This window comes from Mixophyes fleayi, chromosome 4 (assembly GCF_038048845.1).
Source record: "Mixophyes fleayi isolate aMixFle1 chromosome 4, aMixFle1.hap1, whole genome shotgun sequence".
In the NCBI taxonomy this organism is placed as follows: domain Eukaryota; kingdom Metazoa; phylum Chordata; class Amphibia; order Anura; family Limnodynastidae; genus Mixophyes; species Mixophyes fleayi.
The window spans coordinates 153633904-153660877 of NC_134405.1; the positions used below are offsets into that span (position 1 = coordinate 153633904).

Consider the following 26974-nt stretch of genomic DNA (forward strand, 5'->3'; position numbering starts at 1 on the left):
ATCATAACTCTGTAAACTCTACGGAGATCGTGATCGTGAATGCATACACACTACATGATCGGAAGCTGATTGGAACGAAATTATTAAACAGTACGACCAACCAAATAAAATGACAATCGGCACTTCGGAACAGTTGACGTTCATTGCGTGAGTGCATACACTAACGCGAGCGGTTGTTAATCGGATGATTGGCACAATAATCGGCTGAAAAACCTCCAGTGTGTACCCAGCCTTACTTGCTAATGACACTTGTGGACAAGTGACTAACAATATATGCGTGACATGTTTACCTGTGGATCAGAACGAAACAATTAAACCACTTAGAATGTAGGATCTCTAATCAGCAGGGTCCTTCATACCCTTTGTTTTCATGTCTGCGTTTATTTTGTCTACCTCGTATGTCCCTGTTTTATGTATGTACTGTTTTCCCTAATGTATGGTGCTGCAGAGCACTGTGCGCCTTACAAATCTACGACAATTATTCTACAATGTTAAATATAGGAAATACGATTGTGGTATCTATAGAATGACTTTTATATAAAGTTTTGTTTCTAACATTCTATCAGTTTATTTTTAATCATAGAGAGCATTTATATTTAAAATAAATAAATAAAAATAAATAAATTGTGCCTTACCACTTAATGTTCAATTGCAATATTAATGCAGACAATACAAAATTAATGTTTAGATAAGGACAATTACTGCCAATATTTCATGGGAAAAAAGTAGGAAAATAAGAAAAAACAAACAAACAGGTATTTATACTTTTATTGCATTTTTTTTTTAAATCCATTGGGGGGCACTGAGGACATAGAGTCTCCTACAGGATGTTGGCACTTTAAATATTCAAGAACACAAACATTTCAACTCCTTCCACTTCCATATCCCCATCCTGCTGGACACTCTGTTAATTTTAAACCAAGCCTCACAGGACAGAAGAAGAGCAAAATAAAAGAGAGAGAAAAACAATTCCCTGATAAAAAAACATTTGGCTTTGGTAAACTTTAAACAGAAGAACTAGAGCATGGCGGAAGAAGGACACAAGTCCCTGGGGGCATCCCAAACCTGCCCTATCGGGTGGGTACACTTCTGTAAATGCAGTGCGCAGCACCTTACATCCCAAACTTGTGTTTTTAGCAGCAAACACATTGAATTTGTAACATGTGCAGACCACGTGGCTGCCTGACACAGTTGTTCAGTTGCAGCCTCGTGCTACTCCGACCATGAGGCGCTCACCGCTCTGGTAGAAAGGGCCTTCACATTGTAAGGAATGAAGTTTACTCCCTCATTGTAACCATAGTGAACCACAGCATTGATCCATGTAACAACTGTTTGTTTAAACACAGCATACCAAAAGATCTTTAGATTTTCTGACAACTAGTGTCCTTGCAAAATGGATGGAAGGAAAAGAGATCCCCTCTTCATCTGTAGACGAAATCTGAACAAGTACTGGAATTATATGATTTTAAACGAAATCTGGATACCTTATCTTCATGAAAAACCAACCATGGAGATTTGCAAGACAGAGCTTCCAGCTATGAAACCATTTGTTGTGGAAATAACCAAGAGATAAACAGTTTTCCATGTGAGAAAGTTTAACTTCACTGAATGAAGCAGTTCAAAAGGAGATTGTTGCAAAGCCTTCAGGGACTAGTAGAGGACTGAATGGCAGTCACTCATGCAACACACCATGCAAAAAAGGCTGAACATCTGATAGAAATGCTTCCTCTTCTGGAAGAAAGCAGAGAGGGCAGCCTGAACCATTAAGGAACTTAATTGTAACCCTAAGCAGAAGGAGGGTTACAAATAGCAAAGGCATGGTACTAACCACACAGTAGGAAAAAAAAAAAATCTTTTCTTAAGGACCATGGCTTCAATCCCCACACAATTAGTGTATCAGTAGCATTAATCCCGGATGCAAAACGGTCCATGGGTTAACAGATCCTTTCTTTGAAAAACCCCACAACGGACCTACGAACATGCTGAGAATATCTAGTGGCCGATCTGGTGCCACTAACAACACGGGACAATCATGACATCGACAATGAACGCATGCGGGTCCTAGGTCCTTGAGCATAAGTTTTCCACCATGTTGTTCAACGGAGATGCCATCATATCAATATCTAGTTGACCCCATCTCTCCACAATCTATTGAAAGATTTCCGGGTGGACGAACAAAGCTCCAGCGTGCAGCGCGTGTCTACCGAGGTAATCTGCCTCCCAGTTTTCCACCGCTGGTATGAACATGACTGATCTTGTCAGAACATTTTGTATCTACCTGCACATGATTCTGCTGGGGATCACATACCCTGGAAACTACAGTAAAGGATGAAAGCACCCGAGCTCTGAATAAAATCATTCACAGAAAAGCATAAAATCTTGGAAGATGAATGTCTTTCAGCCATTGTATTTTTTAGTCAATGCCTAAGAAGAATTTGCAGCAAGGAAATTCATTACTAAAATAAAATAATAAAATAAAAGTCTACAGGAGCATAACCTTACAATGAAGACATGTGATGATAACATTACTTGTCATGATCAGGTCTTTGGTAAGTCACTGAAGGGGAATCACACTGAAAACAGCTAACACCACAAAGCAGCTAACAAACCACTGCACTGTTTTAATATGGTCCTCGGTTTATACATGGTTAAGTGTTCTTTTCTATTTACATGATCTAGTCAAGGGATGGCAAAGTTTTACTACTGCATATGGATTTTGGCAACAATAGTAATATAGCAATTCTCACATATTAATACAAACCTGTATAGGAATTTTATTAGAACAATTTATACTTGAATTACTTAACAACTATTAATTCTTACTTACAGTAATTCCATATATCATATGAATGTTGGCAAATGTATCCTAAACCACTCACCTAGTTTGACCAGAAACTCTCGTTCCAGATCCTGAACATGCCGGACAGCTTCATTTAAAGAGTTGCACAGTTTCATCTTTGGTCTCAGCAGCTCCAGAGTGTCACTTATCATATAGTCAATGTCTATTGGAAAGGGATGGTCTTTTGTCCATACATCCAAACTTTTTTTCCACCAAACATAGCGCTAAGAATAAAAACACAATTTGCAGTGCAAATATATATATATATATTAGTGGTATATTCTATAAAAACATCCCAAAACTATGTTAAAAATGTAAAAATTCTTAACGTCCAAGCAAACATTTTGAAGTAGTGCCAATAGTCATGAAAATGCAGACTTGAAATGGACTGTGAACTGGCAAGGCAGGAGACATTTAAGTATTTTGTACCTCATGCCTTAATGATGTTTCTAATTCAAAGTTAATTGCAAAGTTGCAGTCTAATGAATATTGGTTCAGGCAACAAAATGGCTGCCTCTACTGGGCAACAGTACACCTTATTAAAATAAATTTTGTAAAGGCTGGCCATGAAAAAAGGGAAGATGACATGGATAGAGCACCTTTTAAGTTGTTTTAAATAATCAGATTTTTATATTTACTGGGCAATTAGTAGGTGGTTCCAAAAATCTAAAACAAAATGATTCAAAATAAAAATACATTTTATATATACACAAGTCTATTTATTTTTTATTTATTATTTAAGGACAGCAAAACATGAAAAATAGTTTTCAATCCTTATTGCATTTATAAGGATTTAACTATTTTTCATATTCATAAAAAAACCTACAGCTCCAATAAACTGCTATTCCTGTGGGGGAAAAAAATAAATAGACTTACCATGGCATCTTCGGAATGCAATCCTAGCTGGCCTCTTCATTTCTACTTTCCCTTTCTGTGAGCATGCGCCAATCGAAGCTACTTGACATGCGCACAGAAAACAATACAGTCAGTGAGACTGGAAGGGATCACATGATCCCTCCACATATGTGCTGTGTGGAGGGATCACTGACTGTACCAGAGCTCACAGCCGAGAAACTTTTCAATTATGAAAATATACGCCAGCTTCAGCTAGCGTACATTAACGTAACAAGATTTCGAAAAATTGTCTTTTTCGGAACTTGTTGAATTGTGTTAAGCAGCAGTCCCCATACTCTTATGCGGACTGCACAGAACAACAAAATGACATGCAAAGCAACAGATATCCACAATATCTGCTGCGATGCAATGTTCATGAATTTGAAGGACACTTAGATTAGCGGTGGATTCACGGTAAGGGTTATTTTGACCCATTGCATTGCTTCATAAATAGGCCCCTTAAACTCCTTAGCAACTATAGATAGCTTAAAGCCAGTGCGAAACCATGGATGCTTTTAGGCAAATGCGAAGACACAAAACGCCTCCTGAAGAGAGGGATGTCAAATATGTGCATTTTACTCAAGGTCACAAAAAAGGCAAAGCTATTATTTTTTTCTTAAAGTGAACCATTAAATACAATGCACTTTTTTTTTGCATAGGTCCATACAAGAGTTCATGTGTACAATGATGTAAAAAATTAAGAAGGTTGAAGCCACGTTTGGCCATTTGGGGCCACCTTCTTTCAGGGCAGCATGATCCTGCCATATACAAAGAAATTTTTAAGCTACATTCTTAAATTAATTTTTGTAGTTTATGTTTCAGAAGACTGAAGGATGTTCCTCACTCCTAGATCTAGAATCTAATTACAACACGCTTAGTCATTAGTAAATCCAAGTTAGATCTAATAATAGCATGCACAAAAGATCCAATCCAAGCTATTATTGGCATCAGAAAATATATTTTTGTTGCTACGGCTTTACAATTTGCACTAAATTATTGTAACAATGCTTTAATTATCTAGATTACACTAGACAGATAAATGTGAATTGCTGATGTGATGCTGTGACTAGTGTAAAATGTGCAGCTAAATGCAATAATAGTAAATGAGCCCTACCACCTCTTAGGTAGTCAAACAGGGAGCCAGCTAAGCATTGAAAATGGCAGCCTCAAATTATAGTATCACCAAAAATATTCAAATTTTTTGGAACATTAGCATATATGTGTTGTTACTTGATATACAAACCCTTGTATCATACCTGGAAGTATACAAGGAAACAATCGAGTTTGCGCTTACTGGATCCTCGATCGAAATATTGCCCACAAGTATCAAGAATTGTGCAAACTAATCGGATACGAAATAAGTGCTCTGGAGGATCGAGAGGACTGGAGCTGCCATCTGAGTTTACACCAAAAGATGTAAAGGAATAAAGTGTGCGAAATATAACAGCAGATTCAACCATTCTGTAGTTGTAAAGTTCTCCAAGAAATTTAGCACTGCTTATCCGGCGCTGGTTAAACTTTGGCTGATTAACCTATTTAGAAAGAGAAAAAAAAAAAAAAATCACAACATTAATTTCAATTTTACAAAACTATGATTTTGGTATTGCCCATTAACCTTAAAGTATACCAATTTCCTTTAGACAACCATTTTGCAGGCTAAACCAATTTTCATGAGAATGCAACAATCAATTCACTAGGAACCAGCATCTCATAATTTTTATGTCATGAAGTGCTTCCGCAATATAAAGGGTTCCAAATGAATCAGGTTGTACTCTCATGAAAATTGGGCGAGTCTACAAAATGACTATCCACTTCTGACTGGCTGATTGCAGAATCGCCTATCCAGCAGATACAACATCATTCATTATTATGGCTGCTATATTTTATGAAGTTGTGGCTGTCTATACGTATTGCTAAATTGAAATTAATTTCCATTTGGACTATGTTAAAAACACTTTGCTGACGGGGGAAAAACACAAATGTTTATATTTAATTTGCGTTTGTATTTAATTGTATTTTATATGGTACATGCAACTCTTTAATAACACTGTTGTAAACCTGTCACATATGCTATTATTGTAGAGCTGGATGCATTAAGAGATGCGTCCACCTGAACATATACGTTTTTCTCATGCATGTACAAATACAACCAACTCTACATGAGCCCATTAGTGTATTATTAAATACTGACATGAATGCACAAAAATGGGAATTTTGTTCTTTTGTTAAGTCTTTTTCTCTGAATCTAATGAGGGACAATGAAACACTGGGGTATTGAGTGTTATGACAGGAGTTTGGGCACTTTACATTTACTGGCAAAAGGCTCAAGCTCCTGCCCCTCTGTACTCTATTGCCTTGGACTTCAAAATTAATTTTAACATAGCCCCGAAGGGCAGAACCAGGACTATAGAAGAGAGAGAGAGGAGAAAAACAACATTGAGAAGGAGAATATTACAAGAACATTGAAAGAACAAAGAACCAGAACAGCAAACAGTAACAAAGTAGATAAAGGGAGGATGCCCAGTGTCCCCCATTGGATTCAAAGAAAATGTTTTAAGTACAAAATACTATTTTCTCAATCCTAATGGGGACACTGAATTGTTCCGCAATTACTGTCCATAGAACGTTAAGTTCAAAACTAACATATTTGGACTCAAAAGCATTGAATTGAGGATCAGTTGGCCACTGAACACAACTGCTCACAGCCCAAGAGGCACCTCTGATCTAGCAGAATGTGCACTCAGATTTTCAGGAACAGGTTGTCTTGTCCTAATCTAGGCCTGGTGAATTACTAAAGTAATCCACCTCGCCAACACCTCTTGAGGAGAGCACCAAGAGATCATTTGTCAGATACAATGGGTGCAAGTCCTTAAGGCCCTCACCACGTCCATGTAGTCAAGAGACCCCTCTTCATCTGGAGTCTGACTCTGATAGAAGGCTGAAACCACAATGACCTGGCAAAAAGGAAGGCTTAGTCTGAAGGACACAGTCATGTCCTTGAGAATGATGAAGAATGGAGAAAAGACAGAATCCCAGCTCTGAGACTCTCCAAGATGTGGAGACATCCGAGAGAAAGGCAGTCTTCCAGGAAAGGAGCTTTAGCTCCACTGAATGCAGTGGCTCAAAGTGATGTGGTGCTGCAAAGCTCTCAGCACCAGGTTAAATTCCAAAGGGTCAACTGGGGGTGAATATGTATGGAGTCGGCACATCTGGTAAAACTGTTAGTTTTCTCTAAAAAAAACTGATAAGGCAGACTTGCCTACAAAAAGAGAAGTGTCTGGATAGGGGGAGAGGAGTGAACAAGCCAATCTAAAGGAACATGCAGGGGAATCACTTTCATTTACACACAGAGATTTTGAATGTCCAGGCCCTGTGTGATTGACTGAGAAGGCCTATCAGGAGGCACTAGATACCGGAGTGCCCCTCTTTTTACCTTCTTGAGAACCTACCATAGGGAACAGGTAAATCATTGAAACTGCCAGGGCCTATATGATGTATACAAAAAACACAGTTAAAGAACAAGGTGAAGATTTAATACTCCACCTTATCGTTCAACCGAGATGCCATCATGTCGAAATCTGGTTGACCCCACCTGTCCATCAGCTACTGGAAGACTTCTATGTGAAGGGACCACTACAGTGGGATGAAGGGCCAGTCCTCTGAGGAAGTCAGCTTCTCTATTCCCTAAGCCCGGGAAGAACACAGTCGAGATGGACATTTAGCTCCACTCAACGCATATTCTACTGGCCAGTACGCTCTCCGACTGTACGAGCTCTGACCAAGATGTTGAGAACCACTCGTAGGCTGGCATCTGTGGTCAAAAGTGTCCAACACCAAAGAATGAATGAGAGTCCCCTTAGCACCTAAAAAAGTGACTGGCACACCCTGGAGATAGTGTGAGGCTTGTAGGGAAAGGATGGGACACCTATGCCACCCTGTCTGTTGTTGCTGGGAACTGTCTGGGCTTACTTTGCCACCATTCCTTTTCGTTCTACCAAATGCACCCTCTAACCACAGGAAAAGGAACTTACAAATGCTGCCACCACTGGACTCCTTACCGGCATCCAGTACTGGGTTTCTCATGGGTAACCGATGCTGCTAGTGTACCCTGTTATTGGTGTACCTAAGCTGGTACCCCTGACCTATTCCTATGGATCAGGGTTGCTGTGGATGGATCCTCCCTGGCCTATCACAGTGGCCAGAGCTGCTGGGCAGTGGGCAGAGCGGTGGTACCGGAAAGCTGGGTGCAAATTTCAGAACAGCCAGGAACGGATTAGAGTTGGGTCTAAACTGTAGGTCACTGGGATAGATAAGTTTCCAAACAGGTCTTTGAAGCAGGTGACGTTTATTTGCTCACCCTGGTTGAAGATACCAGTAAGAAGGTCAGATGAAACAAGAAGTACAATTTTCAATAGAAAACAGTGCTTTTTATACAGTTTTGGACACAGCCTCACAGGGTAAGCCAGGCCCCTGGGGTTTGAGCTATTTGTAGAATCAAGATGCACTTTGTTTACCCAAACATGAATTTACGTGCAACGCAAAGCTAACAATATTTACATTTATCTGTGATATCCTAAAACTTGCTGTGATTTCCTGCATCTTGTTTTAGAAACAGGACATCTAAGAGCAAGTCTAATTAAGCCTTCCTGTGGCTTCAGGTGCTGGATCCTCACACATCCGGTCCAATTAACATGAGTTATTTCTTCAGACAGTTGCAGAATACACAGTCTCAAAGAAAAGTTGCAAAACCCCAACAAACAAGTCATTTCCCTACCAAAACACACAAAAGACTTCCTCAACAAAGGCTAATTGCATCAGGTATATACCTCAGAAATAATGCATTTCCTCTAGCAAAGTTAAAACAAGAAAACAAATTTCCTCCCCTGGTCTCAGAAATAAAGATATTTCCTTTACCAAAATACACACAATATCAAAAAGAAGTACATTTGTAATTATATAAATATTTCCTTTAAATATATTTATACCATAAGTTACTTATAAATGATCCAGTCACACTTGTTCCATTTCAAAATGTGTTAGTACAGGGAATCTCAATTAAAATTGTGCAAACTATCATCTCACAGGTAGAGAAACCATTGTGCGAAAGTGCACAGACACAAGCCTGCGGGCTACAAGAGAGTACACCAGTCTCTGTAATGATTCTATCCTGTCCTTCTGCTGCCAGTACCAATAGCCAGCACTAAAAAGACCTTTCGATGGGAAGGAATGAGGCTGGATGCTTTGTAGGCTACGATCCAACAGCGAGATTCTATGGTATGGGTCATCTCTTGCACGGGCGCCAATTATAAGGTTGGACAGCCCGCTTTGATTAGCAGTTGGTCCAGGTAGAGAATGACAGTCACTCCCCAGTATCCCAGAAGGGCAGCCTTGACTGCCACAATCCTGGTAAACACTGTCAGCACTGTAGATAGGTTGAATTAGCATGCAGGAATTGTACTTACGAATCGTGACAGAATGTCTGATGTAAATGTGGGTTAGAACCTAGGATCCAGTGACCATGGGCAGTATTGTTTAGTATATAGAGCGAGACTGACTCCTATCATACAAAATCAATGGTGTTGGATTTTAGGAAGGCAGACTTTGTAAAGAAGAGAAAATGTGTAAGTCACTCTTTGGCAGAGTGGAGGAACTTGAAAGGAGTGCAGGCGAGGTGGGTAAAATTAAAAACTGAAATGCTGTACGCAACAGACAATTATATCTAAAAGGTTAGAAAAAGCACAAGGAAAAAGAAGGAAGAGTAGTTTGCAAAAGTAGTAAGGATTTTGACAGCAAAAAAGATGGCCTTTTGGAAATATAAGCAGACTCAGAATAATGACGACAAGACAGAAGGAGTATAAGAAAGGTAATCAGATGTGCAAAGGCACAAGCTGAAGACAAAATGGCCCAGTCAGTAGGTAAAGGGGGCAAAACTTTTTTTTTTTTTTTAGGTATAAAAGTAAAAGGAGAAAAACAAAAGGAGGAATAAGACTAAATACAGAGTGAGAGTCTTGTTGAGGGAGACAAGGTAATGGCAGATCATCACAATTATTTTTGCACAGTGTTCACTACAGAAGGAGAGTGGAAAGGGGCCACAGTTAAGTTGCAAGTATATTCATAAAAACGAGGCAGATACAAGTACATTTACAGAGGATAAAGTCCTAACAGAACTCTTAAAATTAAATTGGATAAATCAATGGGGTCAGATGGGATACATTCAAGGATACTAAAAGAGCAAAGGGTTGCTGGTAACACTAGTGACCAATTGAATAGTTCTGTTAATGGTTAGTTACAGGAGTAATTCTAGACTAGAATAGAGCGAATGTAGTCCCACTGCTAAAAAGTGAAAGCAAGGAAGAGACAAGCAACTACTGACCAGTGAGCCTTACATCAGTAGTAGGGAAACTGATGGAAACACTCAAAACAAACAGCTGTAAAATATCTTAAATGCAGTAACTTACAGGATCCCAAACAGCATGGATAAGTCAAAGAAATCTTATTGACTGTGTGAATATAGTAATAGGTCAAGGGAGCTGAAGATGTAGCTTTTCTAGACTTTAGTAAGGCACTTGACACTGTCCCACATTGCAGACTGTTAAATAAACTCAAAGTCTTGGGATTGAAGTCTTCTAAGATGGTTGAATGGATAATATATTGGTTGCAGGATTTCTATCCTGCAACCAACAGAGAGTTATAGCAAATGGGAGTGCGTTCACAGGAGGGGAAATGTTATCAGTGGAGTACCCCTGTGATCCGTACTTGGACCAGTGCTTTTTAATATCTTTATTGGTGACATTGCAAATGGTATTGAAGGGAAAGTATGCCTTTTTGCAGATGATACAAAGATATGCAATAGGGTAGACACCAGGATGGGTAAAACAAATGATTGATGATCTAGGTAGACTAGAAGAATGGTCCAGAGTGTACCAACAACAGTGAATGCAAAATCATGCATGTGTAAGCCTAAATATAGTATTAATGGTACTATATTGGAATGAGATCTAGGGGTCACTATTTCAGGTGACTTAAAGGCAGGTTAGAAATGTAACAAAGCAATGAGAAATGCAAGTCAGATCCTTTGTTGCATAGGGAGAGGAGTCCGTAGCAGAAAAAAAGAACAAATAATGCCACTGTATAGGTCATTGGTACGGCCTCATTTAGAACACGTGTTCAGTTCTGGAGGCCATATCTCCAGAAAATTAGAAATACACACTAGAGACCGTACAAACAAGAAGCGCAACTAAAGTAATGCATGGCCTACAGCCCAAAACAAAAACTAAAAGATCTTAATATGTATAGTCTGGAGCATAGAAGGGAAAGGGGGAACATGATCGAAACGTTCAAATATATAGAGGGTTTTTAACAAGGTACAAGAGGGAAATATTAGTCAAAGGAAGAGAAGTATTAGAACATGAGGACATGCAGGAAGGAAGTAGATTCAGAGGAAACGTGAGGGAAAAATTACTTCACAGAAAGGGTAGTGGATAAGTGGAATAGCCTGCCATCAGAGGTGGTAGAGGCTAATACAGTAGAGCAATTTAAACATACTTGGGATAGACATAAGGATATCCTTACAAAAGAACGAAGGATCAAATAGGGTTCGAAGTTACCAAAGGTTTAAAAAAAATAAAAAATGTAAAATTAAATTAGTGTCCCTTTGGGACACCAGGGACTTTGGGGTATAGAGAAGGGACACTGGCGAACTGGCATTTTAAAACTTCTGTTAACTAGCCGTAGCTACTCCCTCTCGATTCACCACTTCCTGTTTCCTCAGTTAATGTTTAACCAGGCCCACAGAAAGAGGAGATAGAGATGACACAGGTAAAGAAAAAAACAAAACACTTTCTTAAAAACAAGGCAACATGTCATACAGCAGGCGAAACTATAGTGTCAAGGGTGGGCGCCTATTGTCCCCTAATGGACTAAGAGAAACTGATTTTAGGCTAGTATAAAAATCCTATTTTCTCTTGCATCCTTTGAGGGACACCAGGGACATTGGGGACATCCCAAAGCAACATCACAGGAGGGAACTCTCAGAAGAATTGGTACAAAGCACCTTTCTCCCAAAATGCACATTCTTGGATGCAAGCACATTAAACTTGTAAAATCTAGTGTGCACAGATCATGTGGCAGCCCAACACAGCTGCTCAGTAGAGGCACAATGGCGTGCTGCCCAGAAAGCACTCACTGATCTCATGAGAGAGTTCGAAGAGTATCTGGAACAGGTTACCCAGCCCCACTATAGGTCTGACGGATTATGGCTGTAATTCACCTAGCAATAGTAACCCTAAAAACTGGCCAGTTTCGCTTGTGTGCACCATAGAGGACCAGAAGATCCTCAGTCTTGCACACATCCAGAGTCCTACATACATAAGTATGCAAAGCACGGACTATGTTTGAGAGAACAGATAGGAACCTCCCCCTCAGAAGACCCACACTTAGTCAGGGCAGGAATGACGATGTCCCCCCCCCAGCACGAAGATTGCCCCTGTCCATAGCGTGTGCCTAGTGCCCTTGTGCCAGGGGCTGAACCGCGAGTAAGTCGGCCCCTAGCCCCAGGAGACACTGTAATTACCTGGTCCTCTCCTATCTTGCAGCCATCTGTGGTTAAGCTTTTGCCGAAAAAATAATCACTCTGATTAAATATAAATTACAACGCAACAAAAACAAAATGCTATATAGTAGCCATTAAGAAAGCATCCTGCGGTTGTGGGGACTTGGTAAAACTGAATTCCCAGGCAGCCAAAGGGGTGTAGAAGGGGGAGACGCTTGAGCTTTTTGCTAGTAAATTTAAAGTGCCCAAGCTCCTGTCATCACACTCTATTTCCCTGTGTCCAGTTGTCTCCCATAAGTATAACTGGGAAAGAAAGACGGTATGATGTAAACGAAAGTACATTATTTTTGCACTCTTCCTATGCTATCTGATTTTTTTACTTGGGTTTTCCAATACAATCTTATTAGATCCAAGGATAATAAAGATCACATGCAATTGCCAGAATCAGTATATTTCATATACTCTGTAGGTCCTCTTTTTTTTTACCTCCATCCCTAGACGTATGTCTTCTAACACACCATCTACCACGTGAATGCCAACATCCTCTTGATAAAGCACCAATCCTGCCAGAAGATTTGCCACACAATGGATGCTGTTGTATTTCACATTCCAAATGTTGATCATGCAGCAGATGACATAATCTTTCACCTCTGGGTCCTGCCAAGGCAACTTCCTCATCTGCCGCAAAACCTAAAATGGACATACTTGAGTAAAGGAAAGCTACATTTTCTTTAAAAGATTCATCAAGCATTTACAAAAACAGGTTCTGTAAATGACAGTGCCTTAAAAGATATACATAGTTAACTTTACTTTTCAATAGTGCTGCAGTGGGATATTAGGATAACACTATAGATAGACACACACAATATATATATATATATATATATATATATATATATATATATATATATATATATATATATATATATATAGAGTAAATTTTATAAAACATATCACATATCTTCTGACATTTCAGACCAGCTTCTGCCTATAGAGGGACAATAATTTAATTGGAAGTTCTCCTTTATAGTCATGCAACTAGCAAAAAGTGCTCCATAACTTTGTGTGGATCCACCCATTCCGAATGTACTGCCCTGCTGAGATCGTTGACAGTATCAGTAGCAGCATGGGACTCATGTTGTGGAGGGGCTGCCACATCCTCATAGTCTTTCCTGGTTTTGTATTTCTCACTCTTAAAGGTGGGGTCCAACACGCTTGCCCAAAATAGTTCCCAGGAATCTAATCAGCAAAGAAGGAAAATGTGTGTGCTTCAGGGAAAGAGGGATCTGCAGTCCTTCAACTTTCCTAAAAAAGTACTGGAATTAATTGAATTAGGAACTTTGCCTATGCAGCTTCCAGTACTCCAGCATTATCTGGGAGTGTTTAAGGCCATGGGAGTGCCATCTAGGACTGCAGAATAATATAGGTTCAGGGCACTGCAATAACAAAGACAGAGCGATGGCAGTTGCTGAAGAGGTCTGTGGCAGTGACTAACCCTTCTTTATATTAGGTGGTAAAATGGCCCACTTGGTCTGCAGGTGAGGCCCACCATGAAAGCACAACAGATGGAGACAGTGTCTCCTGTTTGGGGGGTGAGTGAAACTAAACCGCACTGTCTGTCAACGTGCTGCTGAAGAAGAAAATCCAATAGTAGCAGTACTGAAACTTTGTTTTAGCCTATGGTTTCATATACCTGCAAAAGGCATACTAAAACTGGCTAAAAATACTCAAACATAAGAATTTCTATAGTCACCGACTTTCCATATTTCACAATTAAATATGACTGACCTTCTCAGTTGTAACCTTAGAGAGATCTTTATAGAGTAGCTTTCTAATATACTCTTGCAGAGGTGGCCGCTTTTTTCTCACAGTCTTTTCAGCTGGAGGGGGGTTGCAGTAATAGTAGGCGTTCTCCACCATTGTTACGTATCGTGCATCCAAATGCATGGCTTGCTTTTTGCGCATCATTTGTTCCTAAATAGAGTTTACAGAAATATGACTATGTAATTCTTGATGTTACTTTGCACTATAAAGTTACACTATGTATATGCAAGGCACCAAATTTAGCTGTGAAAGAACTTTAAGACTAAAGTAAACTAATATTTTTAAATAAGAAAACATTGGTTAGCATTGCTACTTTGCAGTGTTGGGAGTTCTCGGTTCATTTATAACTAAATATATTATGAAAATATGGTGCTTGTAGGTTTGCATGGATATTTTTGTGGGTGTAGCGGTTTTCCCCTACAATCTGACAAAGGTGTGCGTGTGTGTGTGTGTGTGTGTGTGTGTGTGTGTGTAATTAAAGTAATTAAGTTCCATTGATTGTAGTAAGGACTGAAGTGCCAAAAGAAAAAAAAAAGAAAATAAAAAGTTTGTTCAGCACTGCATAAAATGCTGGCATTATATACAATTAAGACTAACACGAATTCATACACACAAAATTAATTGACTGTCATGAAGTGGCTTAGTTACTTACATTCAGGGAAGTATTAATAGTTACAACTGACTTATGCATTGCGTGAATATGCTCTAATAATAATTATACACCTCACATGTTCATGCCCTATATACAGCACCCTCTCCTACATTTTGTTTTAAAACTAGGTTTGATATTACAATAAAGAAACAAATACAAGACATTTTCACATACAAAAGAAAAGCTGACATTTAATTGACATTTAGCAGTATACCAATTAATGAATCTTTAGAACATGCTTGGAGTAACAAATACTATGGTATATTAGAAGATGTAGATCTTATTAGATATAGAAGGTCTGATATTATAAGTAGATAATAAAATAATAGAAATAAGAACTTCAAGTTTAAGAAAAAAAACAGAATTTCTCTAGCAGGAACACAATGCATACAATTAGGCACATCTGAAAATTCTTGACAGCATAGCAATATGTACGTAAATATTCAATACAGCGAGTTATACAACATTCACACAAGCAGCTGAGGGTAGACACCTAATGGTGGTAACATGGGGAAATCCATGCATGTAAGAAAGGGCATGCATTTGGCTGCCCAAGCAAATTAGAGATTGGATGTTTCAATGTCAGGTTAGTTCAGCCAGCTCAGGGCAGAGAGACATCTTTTTACTAGTGAAGAGAGTGTTTAATACTGCTAGCCATTGAATAAGAAAAGGGAACGTATGAGAGATCCTGTGTTTAACCACTAAATTTCTGGCTTAATGTATGTGTCTAAGACACCATGTTTTCTAGCAACAGGAGAGGATCAAAGGCTTAATAATTCCCAGCAACACAATATATTGCCAATTGTAACAGGGACTTGCACTGTTTTATGTATTTGTTGCCAGAAACTACATATCATACCACAGTTGTAAGTTACATAGTAGATAAGATAGTAGAGTATGTTTCCATAAAAGGCAATAGTGATCAAATTTCTGGTTAAATTTAGATAACCTTGTCACTGAATAGTCGCGGAGTAGTATATAAAGTTGGTCAATGTGTTATTTATAATGTGCTGCAGTCAGCCATCACAAAAGATCTAGCCAGAAGTAGACAAATAGTTCAGACACAATTCTTAGCTCAATAGCAAATGCCTATACTAGCAGTTATTAGGCAAAGTGCATTAGGGTGATGTAGCACTTCGGAATCATGTTATCGCCTCACAAAAGGGGCACCAAGTATGCAACAGGTATTCCAGACCTGAATAACAGCTTTAGTGCGTGAAAGACTTTGTATTAATGCAATAATTTACTTGCCACACTAGAAGTGTAAATGGTCAAGCTTGGATACCAAGTAATGTAGAGAAATATCAGGAAGTAACTATCCCCATATCCCACTGGTTCTGGGGAATGTGCACCCTAAACCACATTTAAAATAAAAATCAAAGAGTGAATTACAAATCCTAATGTCCTGTAAAGCTGTTCTTGGAGACCACATTGAACCATGTTTAACAACAGAAGAAATTAGGGCAAAAGAGTCTGCTGAAAATGTTGGATTGTCCAAACAAATTTGAGGACAGAGTAGCTGCCTATGTGATTATCCTGAGCCATGGAAAATGAAGAAACTGAAATCCGTTCCAAAGTACATGTTTTATGCATATTGTGAGGAAAGCAGTATACTTCAGGCACATAATAGAGCTAAACCTGTCAGGTACCTGTTATGCCAACCAACTCATAGGGGTAAATGTATTATGCTCCAATTTATTCAACTCGCCGGAAATCGGCGCCTTTGCAGCTAAAAATTTAAAGCAGTGATGGCTTGAAAAGGCAAGTTTGTAAAGGCAAGTTTGCCTTTAGAAGCCATTGCCGCTTTAAATTTTAACTGCAAAGTCGCCGATTTCCGGCGAGTTGAAAAAAATCGGAGCATAATACATTTACCCCATAGACTGTAAATTTAGTGCGCATCACAGAAAGTTAAACTAGGATATGGAATTGCCTTTATTTGGTTACATAGTTAGTGTTCCTAGTAATATTGTACCCCTGTTGAGAAATATTGTTTAAATTGCGCCAGGTGGCCAGTTAAATATACATAGTTAAGTGAGCCTTTTTGGGAAATAAGACTGCCACAAGTGTCAGTTGGCAGTTACCCACCCAATGTTCTTTCTACTCCTGTGTTCTAAAGGCTTTGTAACCAAAGAAAAGAATGTTTTTTTGTTAAGTTAAGATTTTGCCACTGCTGTGCTAACATGTATATCATCCATTTTTTAATTAAAAAATCAAATTATATTTTTACTCAGTTATCAGCCAAGTGATTAAAAAGACCTACATACTTTTAGATGTTGATTAACATAGAAATTAAAAAAAAAAAAAAAAAGGTAAACTATTTTGAGAGATTATCCTGTTAGAGTCTGATATCGGCTATAAACAGAACATTCATCTGATCCCATTAACATTCTGTTACCTTTTTGTCAATATGCACAAAGTGCTACATTTTGGAAGCTGTCTTCGTATTAACCCAATGGTTAATTGAATATCCTTGTGAACTGATGACCTTATATTTGTTGACTTTTACCTTCTTTCCTTTGTTAATTATACTGAAAAGATATACTAAAGGAGGTACTATGATTGTAAAGAGGAGCATGTAGATAGAAGAAACTATGCAGAAGACACATACCGTGTATAAAACCTTCTCTGCAAATTTGGTATATTAAAATTATTATTGAAGACTCCTTACTACTAAGCCTTTAGGACAATGAAAATTAAAACAATTTTAGTGCTGTTTGAAATCAGTGCATATGGTAAATAAGAGTCCTGGTGGCAACCTTTCCCCAACATTTATAAAGAAGGCCACCACTGGCATCATACAGTCACATATTTTACTTTTAAGCAGTATGCGATAGATTTTAAGGGAATGTTCTTGACCATGGCTCACCACATACTGGCCTTTGCACTGTGAAATCATAAAGCAATAATAAATCATGCAATATTTAAACACAATATTGTAGATTCAAAGAACAAGGACAGCATGGGGAACAATATTTGTAGGAATTCAACAATGTTTTAACTTGTCAATAAATTTTCTTTAAGGCCAAATGGAGGACATAAACTCACTATTGTATTAAGTGCTACCCGGAGGAGGCAGGGCACTTCATTGAAGAAGCCAGACCACTATAAAAGTATAGTTTAACCACTCTTTGCAACTCAGGCTCCCACAAGAAGAACTGCAGTGTGTCTAATCTGCTGTGGTGAAGATATTGTTATAACACCTATGAGTCTCCTATTGGTGGGATCCTTGGAGGAAAAAAAAAATAGAATGTGGTAGGGGACTGCAGTCTGCACAGACAGTCTAAACACAGGAGGGTCAACCAGAGATCACAAAGACCAGTTCCATGTGTCTTTCTTACTTCCCATTGTGCCTGAACTAAAGAAAGGTCCTTAATATGGAATTTACTGGACAAACAAGCCACCTAATAACAAACTGGAAGCTGTATCCAGAGCATAGAAGTACAGTAGGTCGAGAGTAAAACACTGTTTTAATCTGCACTGCAACAGTTTTTTCGAGAGGAAAGGATCCTGTAGATTCCACAATGATACTGAAAAGGTATTTGCTTTCATTTTCATCAATACCTCTCCCTCTTCGTGTAAGGAAGGAGGGGGAAGAAAATAATAATATAAAAGCAGGCAACTGTAGTCAAGTAGTGCCACATTAGTGATGTGTTTGGGTCTACTTTGTTGCAGGGATGCTACTAATTATATATTATGGGCCAGCAAAGTAGTCAAGAGATTTCAACCAAGCAGGTTCTGAAAAAGGAGCAGATGAAGTGCTCTTATCTGGGTCTATCTGTGCAGGGTATGCTTGTGAGTCAGTAGCCAGGAGGAAACCACCAATGCACTGTGCCAAAGGTTGGATGGTTTGAGTACCTGTATGTGAGGGGAGCAGTGCCACTGTAGGAGGAAGAACAATGTCTGAAGAAGCACAAAAAACTGGTTCTCATGTAAGGTGAAGAAAAACTCTACAGGTGCTGACTCAATAGGAAATCCCTTGCACCAGGTCACGTCTGACAATGAACATGATAGTTTGTACGTCCCTGCACGAGTTGAGGAGATAGCGAGTACTGGGACTGAGCCCTGGAAAATCAGAGCTCCCTGGCTACATTAGGGGGATTAATGAGAGGTAAAAAAGAGCCTCTTCTTCTTCAGCCAAGTCCACTGCCTCCTGTGGGCATGTGCGCATTGGTTGAAAGAGAAAAATAAGTTAACAAAAAAAAAAAAAATATCCCTAATTTTAATGGTATGTGAACATACAGCTTTCATCCATCATTGAAACTAAAAAGTGTGGAGGAAAAAAGAAAACAAAGAAAAAAAGAAATCTACTAAATGCATATCAAATAATCATTTCTTGTTTTGTTAACTTGCATGAATAATTGATAAGTTTTTATTTTTTTAAAAAGAGAAGTTAACGTCAGCCCTACACAGACATAGAAATGTATGACATCATTTGTAAGAAATTTCCTCCAACTCCATGTCAGTTAAAACCATTAAACATTTATAGGCCTTAATTTGTCATCATTGGTCAAGGTCGTCATAGCCAGGGCATGGATGGCAAAGTTAACTCCATGTTTCCACAGTTGGGTGACCTTGGAAAATGACTGAGTAATGAACACGGTGTACACACACAAATAATTATAATAAAACATGGTTACTCTTGTCGAAGTCCAGGTATGCTTTACTTCCCGGGTGGAACGGTTTACACATCATGATTTTTTTTACAGCAATAATTAAGTATCTTTAATAATCCCTGTTATGTATTTCACATGTATAGAAAGTGTATGCGAATGGCTGAATACGGAATCATGTATAAGACATAATATTTTACATAAGTGGACTCTATTCTTTCGTAATCTTCCACATCTATGGTGGTGTGCTCATACTGTACATTGCCTGTATTCTTCCAACTTTTCTTTCCCCTGTTCCGTCCTTCAATTCGTAGGTAATCGAAAGTGTAATTTGCGTTCAGACATAAATTACATGCAATTGCGTTCATTGGTGTAAAGTCCATTTCTAAGAACGTGCAGAGCTATTCCACATAAGATACGGCACGCAATGGAACTTACAACCAAACATGGATGTAGCCAATGGCAGAGTAGGGGCAGTCCACATCAGATTTCCCCCCCAACACAAACTACTATATCCTGTGTTAACCAATGCCAATAGTAACTTCGATATTAGCTATTCATTCCAAAACACCGAATCCAATAGTGTTAGTGTTCAGGTAATATCCATTAGAGCCGACCCTAAAGTTCCTTCCTTTCCTAAATCTCTTCGTTACTAAGATACACCATGTTCAAGACACTTAAGTACTTTAAGGATTTAGAGATTATACCTATTGAACGGTGATAATTCGCCTGTAATAATGCAAACGAGGCTGGAAAATTCCAGCATTTGATGATTAAACTTATTCACAAAATTTGCTTGTCTATACTAAGTGAGTGTTATGTACTCTTCTAAAAAGATTGCAATGCCTCATTGCCCCAAAAATGATGTCAGTCCCTAAATATTGTCCTTTTATTCCTGGCCTCGCACAACCTCACTTCTTAACTAAAAATATGGGCATATTTACGCTTATGTCATATATATATCCAAGTGCCATAGTGGTATGTCATAAAAGGGGTTAAAAAAATAAATAAAAAAAAATTAACTAAATGTAGATCGGTAGAAAGGCCACCCAAATATAACACAAAATCTGATCCCATTAGTATAGTCTAGGTTTGCAATATACTCTCGAGGAGAGAGATTGATTCCCCTGTGGATGTCCAGCCCTGCACAATCTATATCCAATTGAGTATACTATCCAATGTCAACTCTTCAACATACTGTCAGAGTTCAAGTGCTATGTTCTCAGATAGTACTGTAAATACTGGTACCTCACGTGATTTTTATAGTTTTGAATTGTTTACTGCACAAAACGTTACTCACAGGCTTTGTTTGTTTCAGTTCTCTTTACAAATATATTCACTAAAAAAAAATCTGATGAAAAAAATAAATAAAAACGTACACTTTCCAATTTGTTAGAAAGATTGCAAAAACTGGATCAGTTATCAAAAAAAATAAACGCAATCTTAACACCAAAGGAGGTGAGCAAACAGGCCAGCGTACATCCTTTCTAGTGTTGTACAACTCTATCCACAAAACCTTTTACCTCACTTCCACTTTCTTATAGAATGACAGTACTAGCTGGATAAACAGCATAGTCTTGAAGAAAGACATTTTTTAATGAAGCTTATAGATATTCTGGCTATGTAAATACTGGCAGATGTTTACAAGAAAGATAAAGACTGTAGTTATGCAAGTTCAGGGTCATTGTGTAAAGAATCTGAGGGATGAAGATATAAACAGATCAGTGAATACCTAACCTCCATGAATGGGGTAGGAGGGCAAAAGTTAGAAATGTGCACATAAAGCCACAGGTTGAACTGGAATTGTATAAAATGGAATCTAGAATTGTCTTTTTTTAAAAATATTCTAACAATTAGAAATAAGCTACAGAACAACAAGGTTAACAAACACAGGTATGAACTTTATCTAAAACCTCAAATCACTGCCTCATAGAAAATCAACTTGCTCATCTCTTTGTGATGTGACCATTCTTATGATTTAATTGGCTGCAGATTCAGCAGCAGTAGAGGAATTTATACAACATATTGCATATCTTGATCTAAAATCCAACTATTTCCTTGCCATCCAAAGACTACTGTCTTAAGTCACTGCTTAATAGATACCTTATAATGGCCGTATTACACATTTTTGCAAAAAAAAGTAGTAACACTTTGGTGAAAAATGTTTCTCTTCGTATATATAGGGGTGGGGGTGTTGGGTGATAGAGGCATGTAGGCACTTTAAATTTTCAAAAAATATCCATAAATCATCTCATTCAAAGACCCGCTCTTGCAAGGACCTTGATTATGTTTATCTCAGCCCCACATAAAGGGAGAGAGAAAGCGAAACCAAAGGAAGAAAGAGGTTTTTTTGCATTATCATTAAATGCATTTGGAGGACACTGCTATCTTCTGGTTGTGGTGATGTGCAGCAGCTGAGCACCTGAGGATTAATTTTACTGAACAGAAGCTCCTCCCATCTCCCAATCCCGGTGTTCCTTTACAACTTGCAAAACCCCAAAATGATAGAGTAACACAAGAGAACAAACACACAGAACTGAACACTGAGCAAATTAGGTGGGACCGCAGTGTCCCCCAGATGGATTTGGAGAAATGGATTTAAAGATAAGTGCAAAAATTCTCTATTCTCCTGCAGCCGATCTAGGGGACATGGCTATCTTTGGGAGATTCTTAGATATCCAGCTCCTGCACCCTCACCACAACCCCAAAACAGCAGTGTCCCACAGAAAGGATGCAGGATAAAGAACAATATCCTCCTAAACAAAAAGAAAAACATAAACATGTAATACAAAATGAGAACCAAGAGAATAATGGGTGGGCATTTGGTGTCCCAATTGGCTAAAAGAAAATGATTTAATGCAATTATAAAAATTCTATTTTCTCAGGTATCCATTTGGGGACACTGGATACCTTGTGGACATACCAAACCTGCCTTTACCAGTGGGAACACTCGGAAGAAACGGTACAAAGCACTTCTCTTCCAAAACTGGCACCCATAGAAGCAAAAACATTGAACTTATAAAGTCTGGTAAATGTGCGAACAGAGGAGAAATGAGCCATCCTAAGATTCTGTGGAACCGGCTGACCTGCTCTATTATAAACCTGACAGATTACAGCAATAATTCATCTAGCAAAGGTTATGACAGAAACTGGTCAGCCCCTCAAAATCAGAGAGGACCAAAAGAACCTCAGTCCTGTTCACATCATCAGTCCTACGAATATACGTCCGCAAAACGCTGACCACATCCAGAGAGCTCACTTCCACTGGATACCTATTCTTGACCAGAGGTGGAATGACTATGTGTTGATTAAAGTGGAATCATCTTAGGTTGGAAGGAAGGGTTGGCACGAAGTATTGTCCTATCCTTATGGAAAACTAGGAGGAGACTTGCAGGACAAGACTGTCAGCTCTGAAACTCTTCTAGCAGTCAGAAATTTCAAATCTACAGAGACCAATGGTTGAAATGGAGAATGCTATAGACCATTCAAGATCAAATTAAGATCTTACCAGGCCACGGATGGACATATGGCGGATGTACACGAAGTACACCCTGCAAAAACATCTCAACATAAAGAAACAGTGGCCTATGAGAGAAGATGGAGAGAGCAGACACTTGAATCATAACAGACAAGCCACAATCCGGTGTCCAACTCCTCTTGTAGGAACATTAAGTAACCTTGGCAAATGAAAAGAGGTAGGAAATCCTTTCCTCTTGCACCAGGAATCATAGGTTCTCCACACTCTGCTTTTTTCTGTCTGAAACAGGGTTCCTTGACATGAGCATGGTTTGCACCACATGATCAGAAATGCCCTTAACTTTAAGGATCATGGCTTTAGCAGCCACACAGTTAAAGTTAGTTGTACAAAACCTTGTTGTAGAAACAGCCCTTGACTTATTAGATCTGGTCAATAATCAATACAGCAAACCCACAGTCATGCTGAGACAGTCAGCGTACCAGGCTCTGCACGGTCAATCTGGATCCACCAGAATGACCCGGCGACTTTTTCACTTCACCAAGACCCTCAGAAGCATGGATACCAAATGGAATGGGTATACCAGGTGGATCTGCAAGGAGACTGAAAAAGCTTCTATGTGCTCCTTCAAACAGGCACTTAAAACTCACGTGTTCATTAAAGCCTACCAGTCATCCACCTTATCTCCGTAACGGACTTCCTTCTGTGCCTGATGTCTGTTTACCCTCCCTAAGGATGTAAGCTCTTATGAGCAATGCCCTCTTCCCTCCAGTCTCTATACCTATTTTTCTGCTCCAATTTCACTATAATAGCCATGCTTGGAGCTTCCGAAGTCTTGGTACTATTTGTTTAGGTACTATTTCTTTATAGTTTTGTACTGTTTCACCCTGTAAAGTCTACTGTTTGTATTGGATACGGCGCTGCGAAAATCTTTTGGCTTCTAATAAAGGATAAAATTAATAATAATCTATCAAGACACATTTTGGGTCTCTTAAACATAAGCCCTCCCTATGATTCAAAAACGAGACACCACTGTTGCTTGCTAACCTAACCTTTCCCAGCAAGGGTTTAACACACGCTCATCCGATGTGCGGTAATAACAGCTGCATGGGTCCACCAGTCACAGCCTGTGATGGCAGTGATGGCTTCCACAGAGATTTCCAGCATTAGGTGCAGGGCAGGCGGCACCCATGGCACAGCATTTCCAATCCCCACTCCAGCATCACACAGCCATCCACGCTTTGTGTGATGCACTAAGTCACCCAGAGAGTCACAGTGATCCATCGACTGCCACTTGTGCAGCCAACGATACAATAACAATAAAAAAAAATAATGTCATACAGCAGCGGACAAAATTCCCCTTCCACCACTGAACACAGACTAAATAAACACATGATACATAGGAAGAGTACTCTTACCAAAAGTACGCTAGTTCGCAAGTGGGAGTCTGGAGACCTGAAAAGAAATCTTCCACATGTTTCAAGCAGAGTACAAGCCATTTCAATGTGATGATGTGAAAAGTCTGACAGCAGCATCTGTGTGGATAGATAGTAGACATATGAGATAGTAATATATTATGAGTTCAGTACAAGATTCCACAGAGCCTTAATGTTAACATTTTTACATATTTTCCATCTCACATGATCACAAGATGTTTACTTTCAAACGCCAGCATAGAAAAGTAATCTATAGCCATGAAATACAGGATTACAACTATAGGAAATTATGGGTTTATCAACTCTGGGGGGGTATATTTACTAAACTGTGGGTTTGAAAAAGTGGAGATGTTGCCTATAGCAACCAGATTCTACCTGTCATTTTGTAGAATGCACTAAATATATGAAAGTTAGATTCTGACTGGTTGCTATAGGCAACATCTCCACTTTTTTTTAAACCCGCAGTTTAGTAAATATACCCCTAGGTCTCTTGAGACAGGAGAGAGTGACGAACGCTACATTTTTGTAGCTGGGAAGATGCAGTATTCAATTGCTGCAAATCACTTTCACATTGAACTAGAGGGAACAGAAAATATGAAATATTCTAAATTTACTAATGTTTCACTGAAGAAGCAGTTGAAACCAAATAAAAGCTGTTTTTTTCTGGGTAAAAAAACAAAACAAAAACAAAGCAGCATGATGAACACACAGACTAAAGCTGGTGTAAAATAAGTGATTTTAAAATGCTGCACCTTTCCAGAAGAACACAGTTCTGAAATTACAATAACGACATGTAACTGAAAACTGAGCAATTTCTCGTGTGACAGGGAAAAAAGGTTCAGTAAAGGGCACTTTAACACCATTGTCTTGAAACAATATTTGTTGCACTTTTATCTTAAGAGGTCATATAATTTTACATTTCAAGTTCCTTTATTACTTCTTACCAATTTATAAATGAAAGGATTGAGAGAATACAATCCAAAAACATTGCGATTAATACAACAAATTGATAAATACTACTGCACTCTGATTTGCTATTCAGTCAATAGTGAGGTACGTAAGACAGACATTGCTGAAACAGAAGTAGGGAATGTGACGTTTTCAAACTGAATATGTGAAAAAAATAAGGTAACTGAAGACTTGTAATAACTATAATATTAATTATATATGCACACACCTATACAAACATACATAAAGATCAGCCCCAAAATTAAAAACCACTGACAACCAAAGTGAATAACACTGCATATCTTCTTACAATGACAACTGGTATATTTTAGGCAGCAAATGAACAGCCAGTCGTTGATGCGTTGGAAGCAGAAAAAAAATGGGCAAGTGTAAGGATCTGGAGCGACTTTGAGAGGGGATAAATGGTGAAGGCTAGATGGCTGGGTAAGAGCATCTATTAAACGGCAGGTTTTGTGGGGTGTTCCCAATATGGAGTGGTTAGTGCCTACCAAAAATGGTCCAAGGACGGACAACTGGTGAACCGGCAACAGGGTCATGGGCGGCCCAAGGCTCACTGTTGTGCGTGGAGAGGAAAGGCTAGCCCGAGTGGTCCAAACCCACAGAAGAGATACTGTAGCAAAAATTGCTGATAAAGTTAATGCTGACTATGTTAGAAAGGTGTCAGAACACACAGTGCATCGCAGGCTTGCGGAATATGGGGCTGCTTAACCACAGACCTGTCAGTGCTGATCCCCATCCACGCTGAAAGTGCCTGCAATGGGCATGTGAGCACCAGAACTGGACCGTGGAGCAATGGAAGAATGGGACCTGGTCTGATGAATTGCATTTTCCTTTATATCATGTAACAGGCGGGTGCGTGTGCATTTTTTACCTGGGGAAGAGATGGCACCAGAACGCACAAATGGGAAAAGGCAAGCTGGCGGAACCGGTGTGATGCTCTGGGCAATGTTCTTCTGGAAAACCTTGGGTCCCAGCATTCATGTGGATGTACCTAAACATTGTTGCAGGTAAGGTACACCCCTTCATGGCAATGGTATTTCATAAAGGCAGTGACCTCTTTCAGCAGGATAATGGCCCTGTCACACTGCAAAGATTGTCATGTTCCTCTAACCATTCCTGAACAAAGAGTTCAAGGTGTTGACTTGGTCTCCAAATTAACACAAATGTCAATCCCATCGAGCATCCGTGAGATGTGTGCTGAAAAACAAGTCTGAGCGAGCCATAGAAGTTGCACCTCGCAACTTACAGGACTTAAAAGGATCTGCTGCCAACATCTTGGTGTCAGGTTCCACAGGACACCTTCAGAGGTCCGTTGGAGACTATGCATTGTTGGGTTTGATCTGTTTTGGCGGCACGAGGGGGACGTACACAATATTAGGCAGGTGCTTTTAATGTTGTGGCTGACTGGCGAATGTGTGTATACACACACACACATATATACATACACACAAATAAATACAGTAGAATTCAAACCTTTAAGCAGTGCAGAGTGTCTGTTCGGCTAAACATTTTAAACTTCGCAAGCTCTCCGATGAATCTCACAGTCTTGTTCTTTGTTTCAATGTTGATCTGATCCTTTTTTCTCACCTAAAATTGTGTAATATATTTTATAGGATTAATATTTTTCAGATAATTTTTAGCTTTTGTGTAAATCCTATGTACAGGCCATAGACAGTGCATAGTACTATAATAGTACTCACCAGTATTTAGTTAAATACTGGTGC

At 39.0% G+C, this 26974-nt stretch overlaps 1 protein-coding gene across 4 annotated transcripts in view; it reads right to left on the reverse strand.

The window, feature by feature from the left end:
- Nucleotides 1-26974, reverse strand: part of UPF2 (UPF2 regulator of nonsense mediated mRNA decay) — a 108793-nt gene that overhangs the window by 21888 nt on the left and 59931 nt on the right. For all 4 annotated transcript variants that reach the window (XM_075208642.1, XM_075208638.1, XM_075208641.1 and 1 more), the window contains exons 11-16: nt 26724-26837; nt 24264-24380; nt 14073-14258; nt 12771-12974; nt 4990-5265; nt 2880-3063 (exon numbers count right to left, since the gene is read on the reverse strand). In XM_075208642.1, coding sequence (XP_075064743.1) covers nt 2880-3063; nt 4990-5265; nt 12771-12974; nt 14073-14258; nt 24264-24380; nt 26724-26837 — 1081 coding nt within the window. The remainder of the gene's footprint in view (nt 1-2879; nt 3064-4989; nt 5266-12770; nt 12975-14072; nt 14259-24263; nt 24381-26723; nt 26838-26974) is intronic.